Below are 22514 nucleotides of genomic sequence, written 5' to 3' on the forward strand. Positions count from 1 at the left end.
AAAAAAAAAAAAGGTCAAGGGTAGAAGGCAGCCATCAGAATATTTAAATGATTCCCCAGGTGATTCCAATATGCACACTACCAGAGACTATGTGCTTTTAGTTGCCAGGCACAGTCATGGGGAGCCATGGGAAGTTTTAGAACAGAAGAGGAGCCCAGTTTAGAGTTTAAGGAAAATGAATCCATAGGAGGAACAGAATGTAATCTTGTGTGAAAAGGGTCCGGAAGCCCCAAGGGCAGTGGCAGGATCCTGCTAAGGTGATGGTGATCCGCCATCCCAGTTTACTCAAGACTGGGGTGTCTCCTGGGACACGGAACCTGCAGTGCTAAAACCAAGAAAGTCCTGGGCAAACAGGGATGCTTGGTCATGCTAGATTCTCCTGATGTAGTTCTGTTTTCCTAGATTTCTGGGGAGACTGATGCCACAGACTCCGCATTCTAGAAATTCCTAAGAAAAGGCTGTCCATCTCCCTGGGGTGCATTCACCCGAGTCTCTGAGCCCTGGCAGGGCCCATCTCTTCTCCACCCAGCAGAGTGATCCTGGCCTATGGAATATAATTTAGCAGTAAAAAGGAGCAAACTACTGATCCACACAATAATCCGGATGACCCTCAAGAATATTAGCCTGAGTAAAAGAAAGCAGGTGCAAAAGAGTTACATACCGCTTAATTCTGTTTACATGGAATTCCAGAACAGGTTCACCCAATCCGTTACTTTAAAACAATCAGGCCAGGTGTGGTGGCTCACGCCTGTAATCCCAGCACTTTGTGAGGCCAGGAGGATCCCTTGAGGCCAGGAGTTCCAGACCAGCCTAGGCAACAGAGACACCCGCCCCCTTTCTCTACAAAAACAAAAAACAAAAAAACAAAACAAAAAAAACGGCGCGGTGGCTCATGCCTGTAATCCCAGCACTTTGGGAGGCTGAGGCGGGCAGATCACGAGGTCAGGAGATTGAGACCATCCTGGCTAAAACGGTGAAACCCCATCTCTACTAAAAATACAAAAAAATTAGCCGGGCATAGTGGCGGGCACCTGTAGTCTCGGCTACTTGGGAGGCTGAGGCAGGAGAATGGCGTGAACCCGGGAGGCAGAGCTTGCAGTGAGCCAAGATCATGCCACTGCACTCCAGCCTGGGTGACAGAATGTGATTCTGTCTCAAACAAAAAAAAATGTTAAGTAGTTGGGTGCAGTAGCACATGCCTGTGGTCCCAGCTACTCGGGAAGCTTAGGTGGGAGGATCACTTAGGCCCAGGACTTCAAGGCTGCAGTGAGCTATGATCTAAAACAAACAAACAAACAAAAACACTTTACCCAGTTACTTGGGGGAGGACAGACATTGTGGCATCATTAAAGTCGTTTGAACAACAACAAAAAGGCTGTGTGCAGTGGCTCACACCTGTAATCCCAGCACTTTGGGAGGCAGAGGTAGGTGGATCGCTTGAGCCCAGGAGTTCAAGACCAGCCTGGGCAATATGGTGAGACCCCGTCTCTGCAAAAAATACAAAAAAAAATTAGTGAGCTGTGAACATGCCACTGCACTCCATACTGGACAGCAGATCAAGGCCCTGTCTTATTAAAAAAGTCAGAACAGGCCAGGTGCGGTGGCTCATGCCTGTAATCCCAGCACTTTGGGAGGCTGAGGTGAGGGGATCACGAGGTCGGGAGATTGAGACCATCCTGGCTAACATGGTGAAACCCCGTCTCTACTAAAAATACAAAAAAAAAAAAAAAAAAAAAAAAAAAAAAAAAGAACAGCGGTTGACTCTGGGGAGTTGGAGATGAGAAGGGGGCAATGGGAACTTTCTGGCAAGTGATAGTGATGTTTTGTATTTGAGAACAGTTTCCTTATGCAGATGTATGCATTTGTTTTGTTCTGTTTATTTTTAATTTTTATTTTTTTAGACAGGGTCTTGCTCTGTTGCCCAGGCTAGAGTGCGGTGGTACAATCATAACTCACTGCAATGTTGAACTTCTGGACTCAAGTGATCCTCTCACCTCAGCCTCCCAAGTAGCTAGAACTAAAGGTGTGCACCATCATGCCCGGCTAATTTTTTTTTAAGTTTTTGTAGAGATGAGGTCTCACTATGTTGCCCAGGATGGTCTTAAACTTCTGGACTTAAATGACCTTCCTGCCTTGGCCTCCCAGTGAGCCACCGCACCTGGCACTATGCTTTTGTTAAAATTCACTGAATCAAGCAATTAACATCTATGCATTTTACTATATGGATATTTTACATCAAAGAGGGGGGAAAAACCTGTGAATGAATACTGGGCTCTAGTTAACAATGTGCCTGCAGGCCGGGTGCAGTGGCTTATGCCTGTAATCCCAGCACTTTGCAAGGCCCAGGTGGGTGGATCACCTGAGGTCAGGAGTTCGAGACCAGCCTGACCAACATGGTGAAACACTGTCTCTACTAAAAATACAAAATTAGCTGTATGTGGTGGCGGGTGCCTATAATCCCAGCTATTTGGGAGGCTGAGGCAGGAAAATCGCTTGAACCCAGGAGGCAGTGGTTGCAGTGAGCCGAGATTGCACCTCTGCATTCCAGCCTGGGTGACAGAGTGAGACTCTGTCACACACACACACACACACACACACACAAATTAGGAACAAAACCTAAGTCTGATTATGCTTTTCTGCTCAGAACACTCCACGATACCCAGAGGAAAAGCCAAGTCCTGACACTGGCCTCTGGGCAGGGCGACCATAAGTTCTGCTGGCCCAGCTTCTGCCTGTCTTCCCGGCATGATTAGTACTGCCCTTGTTTTCATTCTCCCAGTGTGAAGGATAAATTAAGTGCTTGCCCTGCCTGCGAGGCCCAGCTGACCTGAACTCACTCCCCAGTCCCTCCCTCCCTCCGCTCCAGTCACACTGGCTCTCCTTTGCCCTGGCCATTCCCTCTGCCTGGAATGCTCTTTCCCAGAAACTTGCAAGGCTCTCTCCCTCACCTCCTTCCAGCTTTTCTTCAGCCTTTGCCTCAGTGAGGCCCCTGCCTTGCCCCTGCTTAAAATCACACCCTGCTCTCTCCCCATCTCCCGTTCTGTGCTTGCTTTTTCCAGAGCACTCTAACTTCCTGCTTAGGATATAACTGCCTGAAGGCAGGTGCCATGAGGGCAGGGCTTTTTTTTTTTTTTTTCCTGTGTTCTTTTTTTTTTTTTTGAGACAGAATTTCACTCACCCAGGCTGGAGTGCAGTGGTGCGATCTCGGCTCACTGCAACCTCCGCCTCCCAGGTTCAAGTGAATCTCCCATCTCAGCCTCCCGAGTAGCTGGGATTATAGGCACCAACTACCAGGCCTGGCTAATTTTATTGTATTTTTAGCAGACATGGGGTTTCACCATGTTGGCCAGGCTAGTTTTGAACTCCTGACCTCAGGTGATTTGCCCGCCTCAGCCTCCCAAAGTGCTAGCCACCACGCCTGGCCATTTATTCTGTGTTCTTTAAGCTGCATCCTCAGGTCCTAGAACAGTGCCCAGCAAACAGTAAGCACACAATAAGTACCTATTGCTATGAATAAAGGGAATCCTCTGCCCTCCTGGGGCTTCCAGACTGGTGCTGAAAAACCAAGCAGACACAGACCACTACAAAGCAATAGCCACCACTCCACGACACAGCAGAGGAGGGGTAAGGGGCTGAGGGAAGGCAGAAGAGACACCCCAGAAGCTGAGACTTGAAAACTGCTTTGGCATCTGCCAGGTGAAGAGGGGATGGGAGGGGCTTTCATGGTGGAGCAGCCAGTGAGCAAAACCCAAGGGGTGAGAGATGGCAGCAGGCATCTGGGGGCTGTGAGCAGTTCAGAGAGTGGCTGCAGGTGTGGGTATGCAGCAGGCTGTGGGCTCCATCCTGCAGGTAATGAGGACAGGAAGGTTCTAACTGGGGGCAGTGGCAGGGACAGATACGGGTTTCTGAAAGATTGCCCAGCTACTGGGTGGAGCATGGATTGGAGGTGGGCACCAGGAGGCTGTTAGTTTTGCTGGCACCCAGTAAAGCAGCGTTGCCCTGAAGAAAGGGGCTAACTGGAAAATTACTTAAGACAGAGACCTAACAGGACGTGGTGGTTCCTGGAAGGTGACTCTGACTCCTGGTGTCACCATCTTGGCTGGCTCCTGGGATGGTAGGAACAGGTTGTGGGGAGGATGAGGCTGGGGTCCCTGGGATATCCCAATGGAGATGTGATGCAGCCATTTGGCTCCTGGAGTCTGGAGGTGGGGGCGGAACTTAGAGTCAGAGAATGAGGAACTGTTGATTCAAAGGGCAGGCGGGACCCAGCAGGGCGAGTGTGCACAAAGAGAAGCAAGGCCAGGGCAAGAGACAGTTCCCAGACCAGGAAGAGGGGAGTGGCCAAGGACGGATGAGGGCTCAGAGGGGAGGAGTCAGTGAGCCCCAGAGGTGGGGCCCGAGAGCCAGGGGTAGGATTTCCACAAAGCGAGTGTGGAACTTGGGGAGGAGGTGGAAAGGGGAGACAGCAAGGTGGTAAATAAGGGCGGTGGCTCTGGAAGAGATAGCTTTTTAAATTTGCCATGTTCACTATTTTTTTAAAGATACAGGGTCTTGCCCTGTCATGCAAGCTGGAGTGCAGTGGCACAATCACATCTTACTGCAGCCTCAACCTCCTGGGCTCAAGCGAGCCTCCTGCCTCAGCCTCCCAAAGTGCTGGGATTCCAGGTGTGAGCCACCATATCCAGCCAAACTGGCTTTTTTTTTTTTTTGAGATGGAATCTCACTCTGTTGCCCAGGCAACCTCCGCCTCCCACGTTCAAGTGATTCTCCTGCCTCAATCTCCTGAGTAGCTGGGACTACAGGCATGCACCACCATGGCTGGCTAATTTTTGTATTTTTAGTAGAGACAGAGTTTCACCGTGTTAACCAGGCTGGTCTGGAACTCCAGACCTCAAGTGATCCACCTGCCTTGGCCTTCCCAAAGTGCTGGGATTACAGACGTGAGCCACCACGCCAGGCCCAAACTGGCTTTTAAACCAGGTCAAAGTGCCAGGCGCAGTGGCTCATGCCTGTAATCCCAGCACTTTGGGAGGCCAAGGTGGGCGGATCATGAGGTCAGGAGATCGAGACCATCCTGGCTAACATGGTGAAACCCCGTCTCTACTAAAAATACAAAAAATTAGCCGGGCGAGGTGGTGGGCGCCTGTAGTCCCAGCTACTCGGGAGACTGAGGCAGGAGAATGGCGTGAACCTGGGAGGCGGAGCTTGCAGTGAGCCAAGATCGCGTCACGGCACTCCAGCCTGGGCGACAGAGCGAAACTCCGTCTCAAAAAAAAAAAAAAAAAACCAGGTCAAAGAATGGGGCATGAGAGGGTGGGGGCATGCCTGGGGGGAATCAAGACAGTTTCCTAGGCCCCATGACCAAGAGAGGGACAAGAATAGGGGAGACTCAAACTTTAGCTTCTCAAGGCTGCTCAGAAATGGACACCCCGTCTGGGGCCAGGCTTCTGTCCCCAGCCTCAGGGACAGGAGAGTCTCTGGTAACCTCATTTATAACATGGGGCAGTAGGACAAAACCTGCCATTTATTGAGCACTTATTACGTCCCAGGCCAAGGGCTGTCTCTCCATGTGTGGCCTAATTTAACTCTCAGAATACTCTCACCAGGCTGATATCACTATTATTTCCTATCTCCTTTTTTTTTTTGAGACGGATTCTCCTTCTTTTGCCAAGGCTGGAGTGCAATGGCGGGATCTTAGCTCACTGCAACCTCCTCCTGGGTTCAAGAGATTCTCCTGCCTCAGTCTCCTGAGTAGCTGAGATTACAGGTGCCCTGCAACCACGCCCAAGTAATTTTGCTATTTTTAGTAGAGACAGGGTTTCACCATGTTGGTTAGGCCGGTTTTGAACTCCTGACCTCAGTAATCCAACCGCCTCAGCCTCCCAAAGTGCTAGGATTACAGGTGTGAGCCACCATGCCCGGCCTATTATCTCCATTTTATAGATGAGAAAACAGATGCACAGAAAGGTTCAGTCACTTGCTAAAGGTCATACAACAAATGAATGCAGATGCTGAGATTCAAACCCGGAACCTGAATTCTGAGCTTTAACACTGCACCACTAACCCACACAAGGGACTTTCCCATCTACAGAACACTCTCCTCCCTCGGGAGTGGTTGAGGGGAGTCATGAGGTGGCCACACACCCAGCAAACAGCCGACCTTACCATGAAGATGGCCCTCCAAAGAAGTCCACATCTGAATCCCCAGAATCTGTGCATGTGTTGCTTTATATGGCACATGGGCTTTTGCAGGTGTGATGAAACTAAGGGTCGTGAGATAGGAAGAGTGTCCTAGATTATTCAAATGGGCCAAGTGTCATCACAGGGTCCTTGGAGGAAGGAGGCAGGAGAGTTAGAGAAGATGTGATGATGGAGAGAGATTGGAAGATGCTACACTGATTTGAGGTGAGGGAAGGGCCACAAGCCAAGGAATGTGGGTGGCCTCTAGAAGCCGGAAAAGGCAAAGAAAGAGATCCTCCTCTGGAGGGAACTACTGCTGAGACCTTGACTTTAACCCAGTGAGACTAACTTTGGACTTCTCCATAACTGTAAGAGAATCAATGTCTGTGGCTTTTTTTTTTTTTTTTTTTTGAGATGGAGTCTCGCTCCGTCACCCAGGCTGGAGTATAGTGGTGCGATCTCAGCTTACTGCAACCTCCCGGATTCAAGCAATTCTCCTATCTCAGCTTCCTGAGTAGCAGGGATTACAGGCGACCGCCACCATGCCCAGCCAACTTTTGTATTTTTAGTAGAGATGGAGTTTCACCTTGTTGGTCAGCCTGGTCTCAAACTCCTGACCTCAGGTGATCCACCCACCTTGGCCTCCCAAGGTGCTGGGATTATAGGCATGAGCCACCATGCCTGGCTAATGTCTGTGGCTTTAAACCCCTATATGTGTGGCAATTTGTTACAGCAGCGATAAGAAACAGTTACACTACATTGCAGCAAGCCTGGCTTCCCTGGACAGCACTGGCTCCACCATCACCACTGCAGCTGCTGTGGGAAGCATCCTTACATTTCCTTTGTTTGTTTAGACACAGGGTCTTGCTTTGTTGCTCAGAGTTGAGCACAGTGGTGCAATCATCACTCACTGCAGCCTTGACTTCCCGGGCTCAAGCAATCTTCCCACCTCAGCCTCCCAAGAAGCTTGGACTACAGGCGCACACCAGTAGGCCTGGCTAATTTTTTCATTTTTTGTCTTGCTTTGTTGCTCAAGCTGGTCTCAAACTCCTGGCCTCAAGCAGTCCTCCCACCTGTGCCTCCCAAAGGCCTGGGATTACAGGTGTGAGCCACCACAGCTAGCCTACAGTTTTTAATGCTTCTTTAAAGTTCCAATTTGGTCCTCTCTGAACCTCAGTATCTTTCTTTATTAAAAATAAAAATAGGGCCAATATACATGACCCTATAGGCACAGAGTGAGAGGGCCTTATATTACTTGAAGCTTCCCACAAACCCCTGGGGCAGATGAGGCCTAGTTATTGTTCCCATTGCTCAGATGAACAAACTAAGACTGAGAGTAGAAACAGCCTGCCTAGAGCCACTCAGGGAGTAACAGAGCCAGGACTTGAACCAGGGCTTCTGACTTGAGTTTTAGCACAGAGGTTCATGTCTCAGAGCCCAGCTCACATGCCACCTCCTCAGAGAAGCCTGCCTAGAAAACCCCAGCCCATTCATGTATTCACTCATTCATGAAGCAGCTGCTGGGACTACCCTGTTCCCAGTGTTGTGTGGAGACCCCTTAGGAGCCCACAGCCTCGTAGACAAGACAGACACAAAACCCACGGATCCCAGAACAGCCTGATAAATGATGAAACAAGGAGAATGAAGCCCAAGGGGTTGCTGGAGCTCAAAAACTCACTGAGCCTAGAGTCAGGGAAGGCTTCTCGGAGGAGATGGTGATTGAGATGGGGATAAGTTAGACCCAACCAGAAGTGTGGCCAGGCATCCCGGATGGAGGAGTGGCTTCCTCAGGGCAGGGAATGGGTTGGTCATCCCAGGCCCCCAAGTCCCTCTGGGCCTCTGTGTTATTATGTATGAAATGTGAATAGGCCGGGCGCAGTGGCTCACGCCTGTAATCCCAACACTTTAGGAGGCCAAGGCAGGAGGAACACTTGAGCCCTGGAGTTCAAGACCAGCCTGGGCAATGTAGCGAGACCCCATGTCTACAAAAAATAAAATTAGCAGGCTGGGCATGGTGGCTCATGCCTGTAATCCCAGCACTTTGGGAGGCCGAGGTGGGCAAATCACCTGTGGTCAGGAGTTTGAGACCAGCCTGGCCAACGTGGGAAAACCCAGTCTCTACTAAAAATACAAAAATTAGCCGGGCGTGGTGGCAGACGCCTCCAATCCCAGCTACTCAGGAGAGTGAGGCAGGAGACTTGCTTGAACACAGGAGGCAGAGTTTGCAGTGAGCCGAGATTGCGCCATTGCACTCTAGCCTGGGCAACAAGAACAAAACTCTCCAAAAAAAAAATAGTGATAAATAAATAAATAAATAAAATTAGCTGAGTATGGTGGCACACACCTGTGGTCCTGGCTACTTGGGAGGCTGAGGTGGGGCGTCAAGGCTGCAGTGAGCCATGATCGCACCACTGCACTCCTGCCTGGGCAACAGTACAAGTCTGTGTCTCAGAAAAAAAAAAAAAAAAAAAAAGAATCATGGCCTAGCTACCCAGAGTTTTGATAATTGTTAGGCCCAGGCGAGGGCTGAGCAGGAAGAGGGGTCCTGGGCCTCCCAGAGGAGGAGGTGAAGGTCGGGAGATAGGGCAGACCCGGGAAGTACTGGGAGGCAGGGTCCTGGCTCAAGCCCCCCACCCCACTCTGCCTTGCGGTGTCACTATAGGAAGGTCCTCTCAGAGCTTCAGTGACCACATCTGAGCAATGGAGCATGAGACAAAACTGTCTCCAAAGACCCTCCCCAGCCCTGACGGGGAAATGACATGACACAAAATTACAAAAGGGTCTTTATTTGTAAAAAGCCAAAGGGGCCCCTCAGGCAACAGGACAGGCAGGCCAGCTTCTCAGGGGTCAGGGGCATTTGGGCAGATGCGCTTGAGTGGGGGGGCGCCCTCCGAGTCCTCTGTGTCACCCTGGGCTGCCTCAGGGACAGGTGGCACTGGCTCAAAGACGGGGTAAGCTTCGGGGGCCTGGAGAGGAAGGGTGGACAGGCGTGAGCTCCACGGAACCCAGGCGTCCAGCCTCTGAGCCTCTGCCTTCTCCAAAGCCTCCACTCCCCTCCCCTCCTGGGCCCGGGAGGCAAGCCCAGGGCCAGATGCCCAGGATGCAGAGGAAGCAGGCACCAAAAACAACAACAACGACAGTGACACTGTGTGGAGGAACGAACCTGATATTTGATATTTCTGAAAATGCCTCGAGGTAGCCTCGTGAGAAATGTCAGAGGTTTATGAGGAATTTTCTTACGCTAATTATACAGTTAAGATATTTTTTGAAAATGCATGGAGGAGCGCCATGATTTTGTCAGGCTTTATTTATTTATTTATTTTTGAGGAGTCTCGCTCTGTCACCCAGGCTGGAGTACAGTGGCGCGATCCTGGCTCACTGCAGCCTCCGCCTCCCAGGTTCAAGCAATTCTCCTACCTTAGCCTCCCGAGTAGCTGGGACTACAGGCACGTGCCACCACGCCCGGCTAATTTTTGTATTTTTAGTAGAGACGGGGTTTCACTGTGTTAGCCAGGATGGTCTCGATCTCCTGACCTCATGATCCACCCGCCTCGGCCTCCCACAGTGCTGGGATTACAGGCGTGAGCCACCACGCCCAGCTTTGTCAGGCTTTTAATGGTCTCAATCAGCCCTGATCCAGCCCTCAGCACTTTGTCTCTGAAACACCCTTTCTTTTTCAGTCCCAAGAACCCAGCCCCTAAGCCTTCAGCTCCGTCCCAGGTCTGCCTCTCCTCCAGGCCCTCAGGATGCAGGCTCCAAGCCTTCGGCTGCCCAGATCCCCCATTCCCTCCAAGACCCAGGAGTCCAGCCTTCTGGCCTCTCTCACCTCAGCTTCCAGCAGTTCTGGAACAGGCTCCTCCTTGGTCAGCATTGGGGGTTCGTCGGTGCTGCCAGCAGTTATGCCCCCAGGATCTGAAACGTCAAGGTAACAAACATCCCCTGAACAGCCACTCTGTGCCAGCAGCACAGACAGTGGGGGAAACAGATGGTCACAGGCCCCAGTCACAGAGGGCAGAGGGCCATGGGAGCAGAGAGGAGAGAGCAGGAACCTGGCTGTGCCCCAGGAAGCAGAGGAGGGAACACTGACATGGGAGCTTGAGGGTGATGCGGTGGACAGGAAAGTATGACACGTGAGACAGAGGGAATGTGTGCTAAGTTGCCACAGATTCTGGGCTTGGACTGCCTGGGTTCAAATCCTGACCTTGGGCCAGCTACTTAATTTCCATGGGCCTCAGTTTCCCCATCTGTAAAATGGGGATAATGATAGTAATTACCTCATGTGGCTGTTGTGAGGGTCAGATGAGTGGATGCAGGTAAAGCACAGTGGCTGGCACACAGTAAGTGCTCAATAAATGCTTGCTACCATTTTTATATTAGCAAAGGTATACAACTGCTTGGCACTGTCTAGACCCAGACCCAGACCCAGCCCACAGGCCCACATCAGGGTGTTCTTTTTGTGTGTTTGTTTGTTTTTGTTTTTGAGACAGAGTCTCGCTGTGTCACCCAGGCTGGAGTGCAGTGGCACGATCTCGGCTCACTGCAACCTCTGCCTCCCAGGTTCAAGTGATTCTCCTGCCTCAGCCTCCCTAATAGCTGGGATTACAGGCATGTGCCACCACGTCCCGCTGATTTTTTGTATTTTTAGTAGAGACAGGGTTTCACATTCTGGGAGGCTGAGGCAGGAGGATCGCTTGAGCCTAGGAGTTTGAAACCAGCCTGGGCAACATAGTAAGACCCTATCTCTATAAAAAATAACAACACTAATTAGCTGAGCATGGTGATGCATGCCTGTAGTCCCAGCTACTCAGAAGGCTGACTGAGCCCAGGAATCCAAGCCTACAGTGAGCCGTGATCACGCCTCTACGCCTCTGCATTCCAGCCTGGGCGACAGAGTGAGACCTTGTCTCAAAAAAAAAAAAAAAAAAAAAAAAATCAAAGCTTAAAAAGTATGAAGGAAAAAGTTGTTCTGGCAGCTGTGTGGAGGTGACTAGAAGAGACCAGCTGGAACCAAAAATGGGTGAGAAATGGGAAGGCCAGGGACAGGGCAGGGCCTGGGAGGAAGAGGTGCCAATCAGATGGGTTTGACTGCATGGAAGAAAGCAGAGCTGGCGGGGAACGGTGGCTCAAGCCTGTAATCCCAGCACTTTGGGAGGCCGAGGCAGGTGGATCATGAGGTCAGGAGTTCAAGACCATCCTGACCAACATGGTGAAACCCTGTCTCTACTAAAAATACAAAAATTAGCCGGGCGTGGTGGTGTGCGCCTGTAATCCCAGCTACTCAGGAGGCTGAGGCAGAAGAATTGCTTGAACTTGGGAGGCGGAGGTTGCAGTGAGCGAGATCGTGCCACTGCACTCCAGCCTAGGCGACAGAGTGAGACTCTATCTCAAAGGAAAAAAAAAAAAAGCAGAGCTGATGAGGACCCAGGCCCAAGGTGCTGGCTCACTGGCTGAGTTACTTCTCTGGGTCTCAGTTTCCTCATCTGTAAATAGGGATCATAACAAGATCATCACCCTTGTAAGGTTGTAGTGAAAATTAAATGAGAAAAAACACGTAAAGTGTTGGCTGGGCACGGTGGCTCACACCTGTAATCCTAGCACTTTGGGAGGCCGAGGCGGGCGGATCACCTGAGGTCAGGGGTACGAGACTAGCCAGGCCAACGTGGTGAAACTCCATCTTTACTAAAAATACAAAAATTAGGCCAGGCACGGTGGCTCACGCCTGTAATCCCAGCACTTTAGGAGGCTGAGGCAGGCGGATCACCTGAAGTTGGGAGTTCGAGACCAGCCTGGCCAACATGGAGAAACCTCGTCTCTACTAAAAATACAAAATTAGTGGGGCATGGTGGTGCATGCCTGTAATCCCAGCTACTCGGGAGGCTGAGGCGGGAGAATCGCTTGAACCCGGGAGGCAGAGGTTGCGGTGAGCTGAGATTGTGCCATTGCACTCTAGCCTGGGCAACAAGAACGAAACTCCGTCTCAAAAACAAACAAACAAACAAAAAAACAAAAATCAGCCGGGCGTGGTGGCATGCCTGTAATCCCAGCTACATGGGAGGCTGAGGCAGAAGAATCGCTTGAACCTGGGAGGCAGAGGTTGCAGTGAGCCAAGATCGCACCACTGCACTCCAGCCTGGGCAACAGAGCAAGACTTCATCTCAAAAAAAAAAAAAAAAAAAAAAAAGGCTGGGCGTGGTGGCTCATGCCTGTAATCCTAACACTTTGGGAGGCCAAGGCGGGCAGATCACCTGAGGTCAGGAGTTCGAGACCAGCCTGGCCAACATGGCGAAACCCCAACTCTACTAAAAATACAAAACTAGCCGAGCATGGTGGTTCATGCCTATATTCCCAGCTACCCAGGAGGCTGAGGCAGGAGAATTGCCTGAACCCGGGAGGTGAAGGTTGCAGTGAGCTAAGATTGTGCCATTGCACTCCAGCCTTGGCAAGAGCGAAACTCTCTCAAAGAAAAAAAGAAAAGAAAAGAAAAAAACCCAACCACATAAAGTGTTTACTTGGCACACAGTAAGAGCTCAATAAATACTAGCTGTTGTTATTCCTATTATTATTAATCACCCCTATGACTATCACTATTATTTATTCACTCAACAGATATTTACTAAGCACCTACTATGTGTCCCATATTATTCTGAGGATACAGTAGTGAACAAGATCACATAGGGCCAGGAACAGTGACTCACGCCTATAAATCCCAGCACCTTGGGAGGCTGAGACAGGAGGATCATTTCAGGCCACAAGTTCAAAACCAACCTTGGCAACATAGTGAGACCCTATCTCTACAAAAAATTTAAGAATTAGCTGGGCATGGTGGCACACACCTGTAGTCCCAGCTATTTGGGAGGCTGGGGCCAGAGGATCCCTTGAGCCCAGGAGTTTGAGGCTGCAGTGAGCTATGATTGCACCAGAGTACTCCAGCTTGGGTGACAGAGACCTTGTCTCTAAAAAAAAAAGGGGGGGGGGGCGGGTGTGGGTGTGATGGCTCACACCTGTAATCCCAGCACTTTGGGAGGCTGAAGGTGGAGGACTGCTTGAGCAAGTGAGTTTGAGACCAGCCTGGGCAACATGGTGAAACCTTATCTCTACAAAAAATACAAAAATTAGCCAGGTATGTTGGCATATGCCTGTGGTCCCAGCTACTTGGGAGGCTGAGGCGGGAGGATCGCTTGAGCCCAGGAAGTTCAAGGCTGCAGTGAGCTATGATCACACCACTACACTACTCCAGCCTGGGTGACAGAGTGAGACCCTTTCTCAAAAAAAAAAAAAAAAAAAAAGATCAATATGGGCCCAACATTCAGGAAACCGACATGAGAGTGAGGAGAAAGATAAACTAGTAAAAACTTAATTTACATGAAAATCTCAGACAGTGATATGTCTGTATAGATTCTAAGAGACCAGAGGAATGAGACAGCAGCTACAGGGAGATTCTGCAGGAGTCGGAAGGCGCCTTGAGGGGGTGCACAAGACGGGGAGCAGGTATAGGGATAAGCTGGTAGGTTAGACTCTGGAGAAGACAGGACTTAGAGGAGAGGGCTCCTGGGAGGTACCTGGTCCTACCTCTCTCTTGGCCCAGCCTTGGGGGCTGAGCCTCCTCAGGGACCCCTTCTGGGGGTCCGGCAGGTGACACGGGGCGGCTGGGCTGGGGGGTGCCCCCAGGACTGGGCTCTGTGCCCTTTTGCAGGGAACCTTCCGAATGGAAACTCTGGTTGCTGTTCTCATCTGCGGGAGCAAGAGCAGAGATGGTTGGCCTGAGATCCCTAGTACACTCCTTCAGTCCCCACAGCCCCCCGCGTTTCAGGATCCCTACCTACCATTAAGATCCAGCAGGATGAGAGGGCCACCCCCTCGGGGACTGGCGCCCCTGCCCCGACGTTCCCGGCCACGGGATCTCTCTGCCCCGCCACCTGCCCGCCTTCGCTCCTGGGGGTTAGAGGATTAGGGTCAGAGCTCTTGGAAAGCCCCACCATACACCTAAGGAAACTGAGGCACTGAGAAGCAAAAGGGCTCGAACTCAGGGGGTGTGGAGCAGAAAAGAGGGCAAAAGGGGAGGAGCTGCTAATGATGGTTCCTGTCTGTCCTGCTGCATCTGAGGTCTGGGGGAGCTGGAGGTAGAGGTCAGGGTGGGGAGGAACTTGCCTGAGGTTGCACAGATGCAGGGCCTTGTGGGAATGGGGGTTGCTCACCTCCTCCTGGGGGTCCACCACTGGCACCCACTTGAAGATACGAAGGGAAGTGTCGCCCACAGTCACCCATCGCTTCTCCCTGTGGGAGGGTGGGGGGCTGGGTCAGAGAGGCCTGAGGGGAGACCCACCCCCCTAGGAGCCGGACACATCTGGGGGTACCTGCAGAGGTTGAGGAGGCACAGGAGGGTAGCAACAGTTTTGCTAATGGGGCATAGTTACATGGAGAAAGAGAGTCTTGCAGACCCCAGGGTATAGGCGGTGGGTGCCTCTAGAGAGAGGATATGATTTTTGGCCCTGGCTCTGCGGACCCCTGGGGCACACATGGGGGGCGTGGCTATGGGCCTGGCCCGGGATCAGAGCCCTGCAGATCCCGGGGCGCACTTGCAGGAGGGGTGTCAAAGCTTTAGGGGGCGGGGCACAAGCGGGGGCTCCCGCTCTGGGAGGACACGGCTGGGGATCACGCTTTGTAGACCCCCAGGAGTAGCCAGGGGAACGGGGACAGAGCCCTGTGGATTCAAGGCAAAGCTAGTGGGTGGAGATACACCGAACACCCGGGGCCCAGAGCTGGCGAGGGTAGCGTAGACGCCTTTGGTGGTGGTGGTGCCGCCGTGTCCCGTCCCTGGCCCCCGGGCAGCGCTCACCATCTCCGGACCTTCTCGATGGTCGCCATCACCTTCTTGATGTCATCCTTGGCCCGGCTCCGGGTCTCGGCCCGTACGGTCCGGCCGGCCATGCTGGCGGGGCTGGGGCCGGGGCCGAGCCCGCGGCGGGGCCGCCTCCCGTCCGGCGGGCTCAGGCTCGGCGCCAGGCCCGGGCGCCGCGCTCTCGGCCTGCCGTCCCCCCGGGAGTTGGCCGCGCCCTCTCTAGTCCCCAACGCCTCCGCGAGTCCCCGCCCCGTTTCCTGCCGCCGCGCCCCGCCCCGGCCTGTCCCCGGAGCGGCCGGGTGGCGCGGGCGGCCAGAGCCCAGGCCTGGAAGCCCGGCCGGCCCCGCCCCGCCCCGGGCCCGCCCCCTTGGAGCGCCTGGACGCGCAGCGCCCCCTGCCCGCCGCCGAGAGCGGGAGTTGGGGACGGCTCGGCGACCGGACGCGCGAGGCAGGGCCGAGGCCGTGTGTTCAGACCACGTGGGCGCGGGGTGCGCGAGAGGGTCTGTGTACTGCGCTGCGTGAGCCGCGGTGGGTGTCCGCGAAACGCTGTGTGTGGAGTGCGTGCGTGTGTCCGCCCTCGCCAGGCTCTTGGTCTACACCGCCCAACTTAGTCATCCATTCATTCAACAGTCTTGTTAACTGAGTGCCAATTACGCGCCAGGCGCTGCGAATACGAGTGGGTCTCCACCACCAGAATGGCTAAAGTGAAAGAGACCGCACCATGTGGAGGCGAGAAAGTAGAGCGACTGGACCTCTGTTGTATTTCTGGGGGAGTGTAAATTGGTAGAGACATTTTGGAAAACTGTCAGTTTTCTAATGAAGCCGAACATATGCCACCTCTGTGATCCAGCAGTTCCACTCCTAGGCTGTCAACACCCAGCAGAAATGTGTAGGTGTGAGCATCAAGAGGGTGCATGGGAACGTTCAGAGCCCTTTCATAACAGCCCCAAACTGGAAATAACCCATCAACAGAATGGAAAATGAATGATGCCCTACTCATTACCATGCACATAGACACAGCAACGGGATTGACATGCCCGGCTATACACAGCAAAATAGACAAGTCGCATGATGAAATCTTGAGTGAGAGAAGCCAAATACAACAGTACATACTAGATGGTTCCAGGTGTATTACGTTCAGAACCAGACAAAACTAATTTATAGTGCACCAAAGTCAAGATAGTGGTCGCCCTTAGGGTTGGGAGGGGACGAGGGGAGAGCTTCTGGGAGCTGATCCAGTTCTGTTGTGTAATCTGGTGCTGGTTCCCTGGGCATATGTATTCTGTGAAAATCCATCACATGACTTAAATAAAATGTACATTACTTAAATAAAATGAGTGTGTCTTGGTTGACTTTATTTGAGGCTGGCTTGTCAGCAGATAAGACCATGTCAAAATTTGTGCTGCTGTGTGTGTGTGTGTGTGTGTTTCAAGGTGTGGCTGTTGTGTCTGTGAATTTGGGCGTGACCATGTCCAGAGAGGTTAAGGGTATAAGGGGTTAGGAGCATGGTTAGGACAGCATTTTTTTGAGCCAAGCTGCTTAGGTAAAATCCCAGCTGTGCCACACCTAACTGTGTTACCCTGGACAAGTCACTTCTCTCTATTCCGCATCTATAACATAGGAGTTAGTTAATGTGCATATAGCTCTTAGAACAGTGCCCAGCACATGGTAAATGCCCAATAAATATTTACAGTTAATACACATGTGATTGTGGGCCCTACCAATTGTCTGGCTCAATTCTATCTGCTGTGCCCTCTCCAGTTAAACTCTTTCTTCCTTTATTCCAGCAATTGTCTGCTCACGGCAATACACACACCCACTCACACGAACACACGCACACACATGCATGCGCACATGCACACACACGCACACCTGCACCCTCACACGCACACAAATCCACTCGCACACATGCATGCTCACACGCACACACGTCCGCATGCACGCACACACGCAGACACACGCACGCGCACACACACACATGGGCCTCCTCGTCTTCACTCACAAACCCCATTAGCTGCTGTTGTCTATGGGCTTCCTCGACAGACCGCGAGCCCCTCGCGGGGGCCAGAAACCAAGTATGGATCATCCTTATGTGCCTTCCTTTCAGTCTACACCAGGTTAATGGGGTTGATGTATGGGTGTGACTTCCTGTCCAGGTCTCTGAAACTTGTTCTCCTGGGGGGGGTGTGTGTGTGATTCTGTTACTAGGCCTGCTAAGGAGAGGAGAGCAGTGTATCTGTCTCCCTTCTGGTGGGTGTGACAATGAGATTGGAAGCCATCTAAGATAGGCTAGGAGATGTATGTCTGGACAAACGTGCCCCAAGCCTGACGGCCCCCATCGTAGTCTCCCTCGCAAGCCGCGCCCCAGACTAGAGAGAGGGCCTGCGTATTCCTGTCCTGCCAGTCCAGCAGTTCCCTCTCCTGTCTCCTCAGCTTTACACCCAAAGCAGCCTCTGCCTCAGGTCCAAGCCTGAGCCCGCGGCAGGACATTGGGCTGCCTCCCAGGCCCTGACACCCCCAGCCCCGAGGTCCTGTACACCCGACAGACAACTTGCCTCCCCTCTCGGGCCCCTTCCCCCACTAGGCCCCACGGGCGAGGAGCTGAGCTCAGGGCCAAGGAATCCTGTCTGAAAAGGGGGGGTAGGATGAAATGTTTGGGGTCTGGGCTCTGATTGGCTGCGCCCGGGCCACGCCCCCAGCCCTTTCCCCTTTCTCCCCCCCTCGAAAGGGGGGCGTGAAGGGAGCCGGGATCAGCCAGGGGCCAGCATGAGCCGGAGGGAGGGAAGTCTGGGTAAGGGGCTGAGGGACCGGACGCCGGGTCGCTGAGGGGCGCAGGAGTCAGAGGGGTTGGGAGCTGGGGGTCTGGGTCTCCGCCACCCCCGGGTCCGGGAGGGGAGCGGCCTTGGCTGGGAAGGGCAGGGCTCCGGTGTCAGGTAACGAGTGAACGGGTGAGTTGTGAGAAACGGCAGGCGCTAGGGTTTAGAGGAGGCCTGGGGCTGAGGTTTCAGGGACCTGGGCTGAGGGCTTAGATCACCGGTTCGAGTACACCCAGGGGGAGGACTGGGGTCGGGGCTGGGGCAGGACCCCTGCGTCCACTGAGTCTCGGGAAAGAATCAGAGCTGGGGGGCTGAAGGAAGGGGTAGAGTAAGGGAAGGCAGTCTTGGAGTCACATGAAGTAGTGAGTGCAACAGGAGACGAAAGTCTGGGCTGCAGAGGATCGCGACTGGTGCTGGGAAACTTCGGGGGGGGGGGCGGGGCGGGGCACCGGGTCAGGACTACATTCCCCAGCACGCATCGGGCGCGCGCTGTGCGTTTCGGGAAATGGAGTCCCTCCCGGGGCGCCAGACACTGGCTCTTGCGGACCTTGATTCGCTGACTAGCCAGGCCAACGCCTTGCATGGATGGGGCATCAAGGAGAGAAATGGAAATGGACGTCAGTCTCCCTATCTGTAAAATGGGACTTCAAGGCACATTTTGATATGAAGTTCTGTGCTTCGATGATGTTGAAGTCCACTAGCAGTCACTGAGGTAGAAATATGTAAGCCCTGCCCTCAAAGGGCTCTCAGGCTAAGGCAGATACACACAGAAAAGCCATTAAAAGAGCTACCCTGGAACTCATGCAAATGGCCTTAAGTCAAAGGAAGGAGTTCGTTTATAAAGGAGGAGTGATTCTGGAGGCTTCACTGAGGAGGCAGTACAGTCATGCACTGCATAACAACATTTGGTCAACAGGTGGACCGCACAGACAATGGAGGTCCCATAAGATTCTATGCATTTTTAGCCTGGGCAACATGGCGAAACCCTGTCTCTACAAAAAATACAAAAATTAACCGGGCGTGGTGGCGCATGCCTGTAGTCCCAGCTACACAGGAGACTGAGGCGGGAGGATGGCTTGAGCCCAGGACGTCGAGGCTGCAGTGGGCCAAGACTGCACCACTGCACCCCATCCTGGGTGAAAGAGCGAGACTCCGTCTCTCTCTCTCTCTCTCTTTCTCTTTTGGGATGGAGTCTTGCTGTCGCCAGGATGGAGTGCAGTGGCCTCGGCTCACTGCAACCTCTGCCTCCTGGGTTCAAGCAATTCTCCTGCCTCAGCCTCCCAAGTAGCTGGGACTACAGGCGCGTGCCACCAAGGCCAGCTAATTTTTTTTTGTATTTTTAGTAGAGACGGGGTTTCATCATGTTGGCTAGGATGCTACTGATCTCTTGACCTCGTGATCCACCTGCCTCAGCCTTCCAAAGTGCTAGGATTACAGGCGTGAGCCACTGCACCCAGACAATTTTTTTTTTTTTTTTTGAGACGAAGTCTCGGTCTGTCACCCAGGCTGGAGTGCAGTGACCTGATCTCAGCTCAATGCAATCTCCTCCTCTCAGGTTCAAGCAATTCTTATGCCTCAGACTCCCTGGTAGCTGGGATTACAGGCACCCACCATCATGCCTGACTAATTTTTGTATTTTTAGTAGAGACAGGGTTTCACCAGATGGTCCCGAACTCCTGACTTCAAGTGATCCGCCTGCCTCATCCTCCCAAAGTGTGGGATTAAAGGCGTGAGCCACTGAGCCCAATGCCTGGCTAATTTTTGTATTTTTAGTAGAAACGGGGTTTCACCATGTTGGCCAGGCTGGTCTCAAACTCCTGACCTCAAGTGATCTGCCCACCTCATCCTCCCAAAGGGCTGGGATTACAGGCGTAAGCCACTGAGCCCAATGCCTGGCTAATTTTTGTATTTTTAGTAGAAATGGGGTTTCACCATATTGACCAGGCTGATGTCAAACTCCTGACCTCAAGTGATCTGCCCATCTCGGGCTCCCAAAGTGCTGGAATTACAGGCATGAGCCACCATGCCCAACCAATATGTATTATATAATAAAATACATACATATATATGTATTTTAACTGTAGCTTTTCTATGTTTTTATTTATTTATTTATTTATTTAGAGATAGGATCTTACTCTGTTGCCCAGGCTGGAGTGCAGTGGCACCCTCACAGCTCACTGCAGCCTCGACCTCCTGGGGTTCAAGTGATCCTCTCATCTCAGCCTCTCGAGTAGCTGGGACTACTGGCATGTGCCACCATGCCTGGCTTATTTTTGTATTTTTTGTAAAGATGGGGTTTCACCATATCACCCAGGCTGGTCCCAAACTCCTGGGCTCAAACGATCCACCTGCCTTGGCCTCCCGAAATGCTAAGATTACAGACATCAGCAATCTCACCCGGCCCTTTTCTATGTTTAGATACACAAATACCACTGTGTTCCAGTTGCCTGCTGTACTGTAACATGCTGTCCAGGTCTGCAGCCTAGGAACAATTGACTAACACCACATAGCCTGGGCGTGTAGCAGGCTGTACCACCTAGGTTTGTGTAAATATACTCTACGATGTTTGCACCACGATGAAATCGCCTAAGGATGCATTTCTCAGAATGTATCCACGTTATTAAGCAAGGCATGACTGTCTTTGAATTTGACTTTAATAGGATTTCAACAGTGATTTGGGGACAGGCAATACATTTCAGGTAGACCACCTGCTTGACAAAGTTCTGGTGCCTCATTTTCCTTCAGTTGGAATGGGACAGACCCTGATGGGGTCAGGAACAAAGAGCCAGCCTGGGAGAGGTGATCAATGAGCAGGAGGTTGGCCATCCTCATTCCTCCCCCCTTTCCCACCAGAAGACCCCCAGGCTGATTCCTCAGTCTCACTTCTTCCCCACTTGGAGGCCAAGATCCGTCAGACACACAGCCTTGCGCACCTCCTCACCAAATACGCTGAGCAGCTGCTCCAGGAATATGTGAGTGGGAATGGGGGTGGGGGTGCCGGGGGCCTGAGGAATGGGAGCAGACATCACAGAGGTCCTCGATCACCCATTCTCTCAACCTCATTTTCCAACTGTGGAAATCAGGGCTCCTGAGAGGGACAGCAACTTGTCCCTGGCCACACAGCAAATTGGAAGAGGACCCTGTTTGTGACCCAGATGCCACTCTGTCCTCTCCAGCTTGGAGACACCCTCCTCAGTGCTTTGTTTTTGAGAGGAAGCCTCGCTCTGTCGCCCAGGCTGGAGTGCAGTGGTGCCATTATGGCTTATTGCAGCCTCAACCTCCTGGGCTCAAGCAATCCTCCTGCCTTAGCCTCTCAAGTAGGTGGGGCCACAGGCACGCACCACCATGCCTGGGTAATTTTTTCATTATTTTGTAGAGGCAGGGTCTTGCTGTATTGCACAGGCTGGTCTTGAACTCCTGGGCTCAAGTGACCTTGGTGCTTTAAGTCAGAGGTAGCCAGGTAGCCTGGGGCAGTGAAGAGAACTCTGATCTGTATCTCAGGAAACCAAGGTTCTAGGCTCTGCATAACCTTGACACCTCCCTTCCATGGGCCTTGGTCTCTCCCCAACAGTAAAAGGAGGCAGCTAAATATGATTAACTGCGAACTCTCCCACCTGGGATATTCAGGGAAGCCAAGAAGAGGTTCCAATCTGGAGCAACAGTTATCCCAAGAGGGCACTTTTACAGAAGACAGGGATCTGCTGACATCTTTAGTTGGGCAGAGGACCCTGCCCAAGGAAAGAAAATATTTCCCCAAATTACCCTCGTGTAGTGAAGGGAGAGTATAGCTTTGAATCAGACTGCAGGCCTGCCAACTTGTTAACTGTGAGCTTGGGCAGTAACAATAACATTAAAAGTAATAATGTAACAATTATGGCAGCGGATAGTGGGAGAATAGTGGCATAATAGAACTAGCTTTGAGCTGGGTGCGTTGGCTCATGCCTGTAATCCCATTGCTTTAGGAGGCTGAGGCAGGAGGATCGCTTGAGCTCGGGAGTTCGAGACCAGCCTGGGTAACACAGTGAGCCCTCATCTCTTAAAAAAGAAAAGAATAAAAGAAAAGAAAAGAAAAGAAAAAGGAAAAGAACAAAATAGCCAGGCGTGGTGGTGCATGCCTGTGGTTCCATCTACTCAGGAGGCTGAGTGTGGAGGATTGCTTGAGCCCTGGAGGCTGTGTGATCAAACCATTGCTCTCCACCCTTGGCGACAGTGTGAGACCCCATCTATTTAAGACAAACGAACAAAACTAGCTTTGTACTGCTATGAACTTTGGTTCAAATTCCAGCTCTGCAACTTCCTAGGGTAAGTCACTGTAGTCACTGTATCTCCAGCCCAACCTTTTTTTTTTTTTTGAAATGGAGTTTCGCTCTTGTGGCCCAGGTTGGAGTGCAATGGTGCGATCTCAGTTCACTGCAACCTCTGCCTCCCAGGTTCAAGGGATTCTTCTGCCTCAGCCTCCCGAGTAGCTGGGATTACAGTCACCGCCACCACATCTGCCTAATTTTTGTATTTTTAGTAGAGATAGGGTTTCACCATGTTGGCCAGGTGGGTCTTGAACTCCTGACTTCAGGTGATCTGCCTGCCTTGACCTCCCAGAGTGCCTGGATTATAGGCGTGAGTCACTGTGCCCAGCCCCACATTTATCTTTCATTTGTTCATTCATATGATGTTGATTCATT

At 52.1% G+C, this 22514-nt stretch overlaps 2 protein-coding genes across 5 annotated transcripts in view; one reads left to right on the plus strand and one right to left on the minus strand.

The window, feature by feature from the left end:
• BCL7C (BAF chromatin remodeling complex subunit BCL7C) overlaps positions 1-15338 on the minus strand; it is a 69193-nt gene extending 53855 nt beyond the window's left edge. Inside the window, exons 1-6 of one of the 3 annotated variants that reach the window (XM_024233962.3) lie at positions 15017-15309; positions 14376-14454; positions 14004-14112; positions 13750-13911; positions 10007-10092; positions 8951-9146 (exon numbers count right to left, since the gene is read on the minus strand). In XM_024233962.3, coding sequence (XP_024089730.1) covers positions 9021-9146; positions 10007-10092; positions 13750-13911; positions 14004-14112; positions 14376-14454; positions 15017-15108 — 654 coding nt within the window. In that variant the 5' untranslated portion in view covers positions 15109-15309 and the 3' untranslated portion in view covers positions 8951-9020. Of the gene's footprint in view, positions 1-8950; positions 9147-10006; positions 10093-13749; positions 13912-14003; positions 14113-14375; positions 14455-15016 lie in introns of those variants that run through there. The other 2 variants (XM_024233963.3, XM_024233961.3) reach the window with 2 other exon arrangements.
• CTF1 (cardiotrophin 1) overlaps positions 1-22514 on the plus strand; it is a 28667-nt gene that overhangs the window by 3814 nt on the left and 2339 nt on the right. Inside the window, exons 2-3 of one of the 2 annotated variants that reach the window (XM_024233964.2) lie at positions 15650-17810; positions 20689-20807. In XM_024233964.2, the coding sequence (XP_024089732.1) occupies positions 17786-17810; positions 20689-20807 (144 nt within the window). In that variant the 5' untranslated portion in view covers positions 15650-17785. Of the gene's footprint in view, positions 1-9860; positions 10008-15649; positions 17811-20688; positions 20808-22514 lie in introns of those variants that run through there. The other variant, XR_002911837.2, reaches the window with a different exon arrangement.

The sequence above is a fragment of the Pongo abelii genome, chromosome 18 (assembly GCF_028885655.2).
Source record: "Pongo abelii isolate AG06213 chromosome 18, NHGRI_mPonAbe1-v2.0_pri, whole genome shotgun sequence".
NCBI classification, from domain to species: Eukaryota; Metazoa; Chordata; class Mammalia; order Primates; family Hominidae; genus Pongo; species Pongo abelii.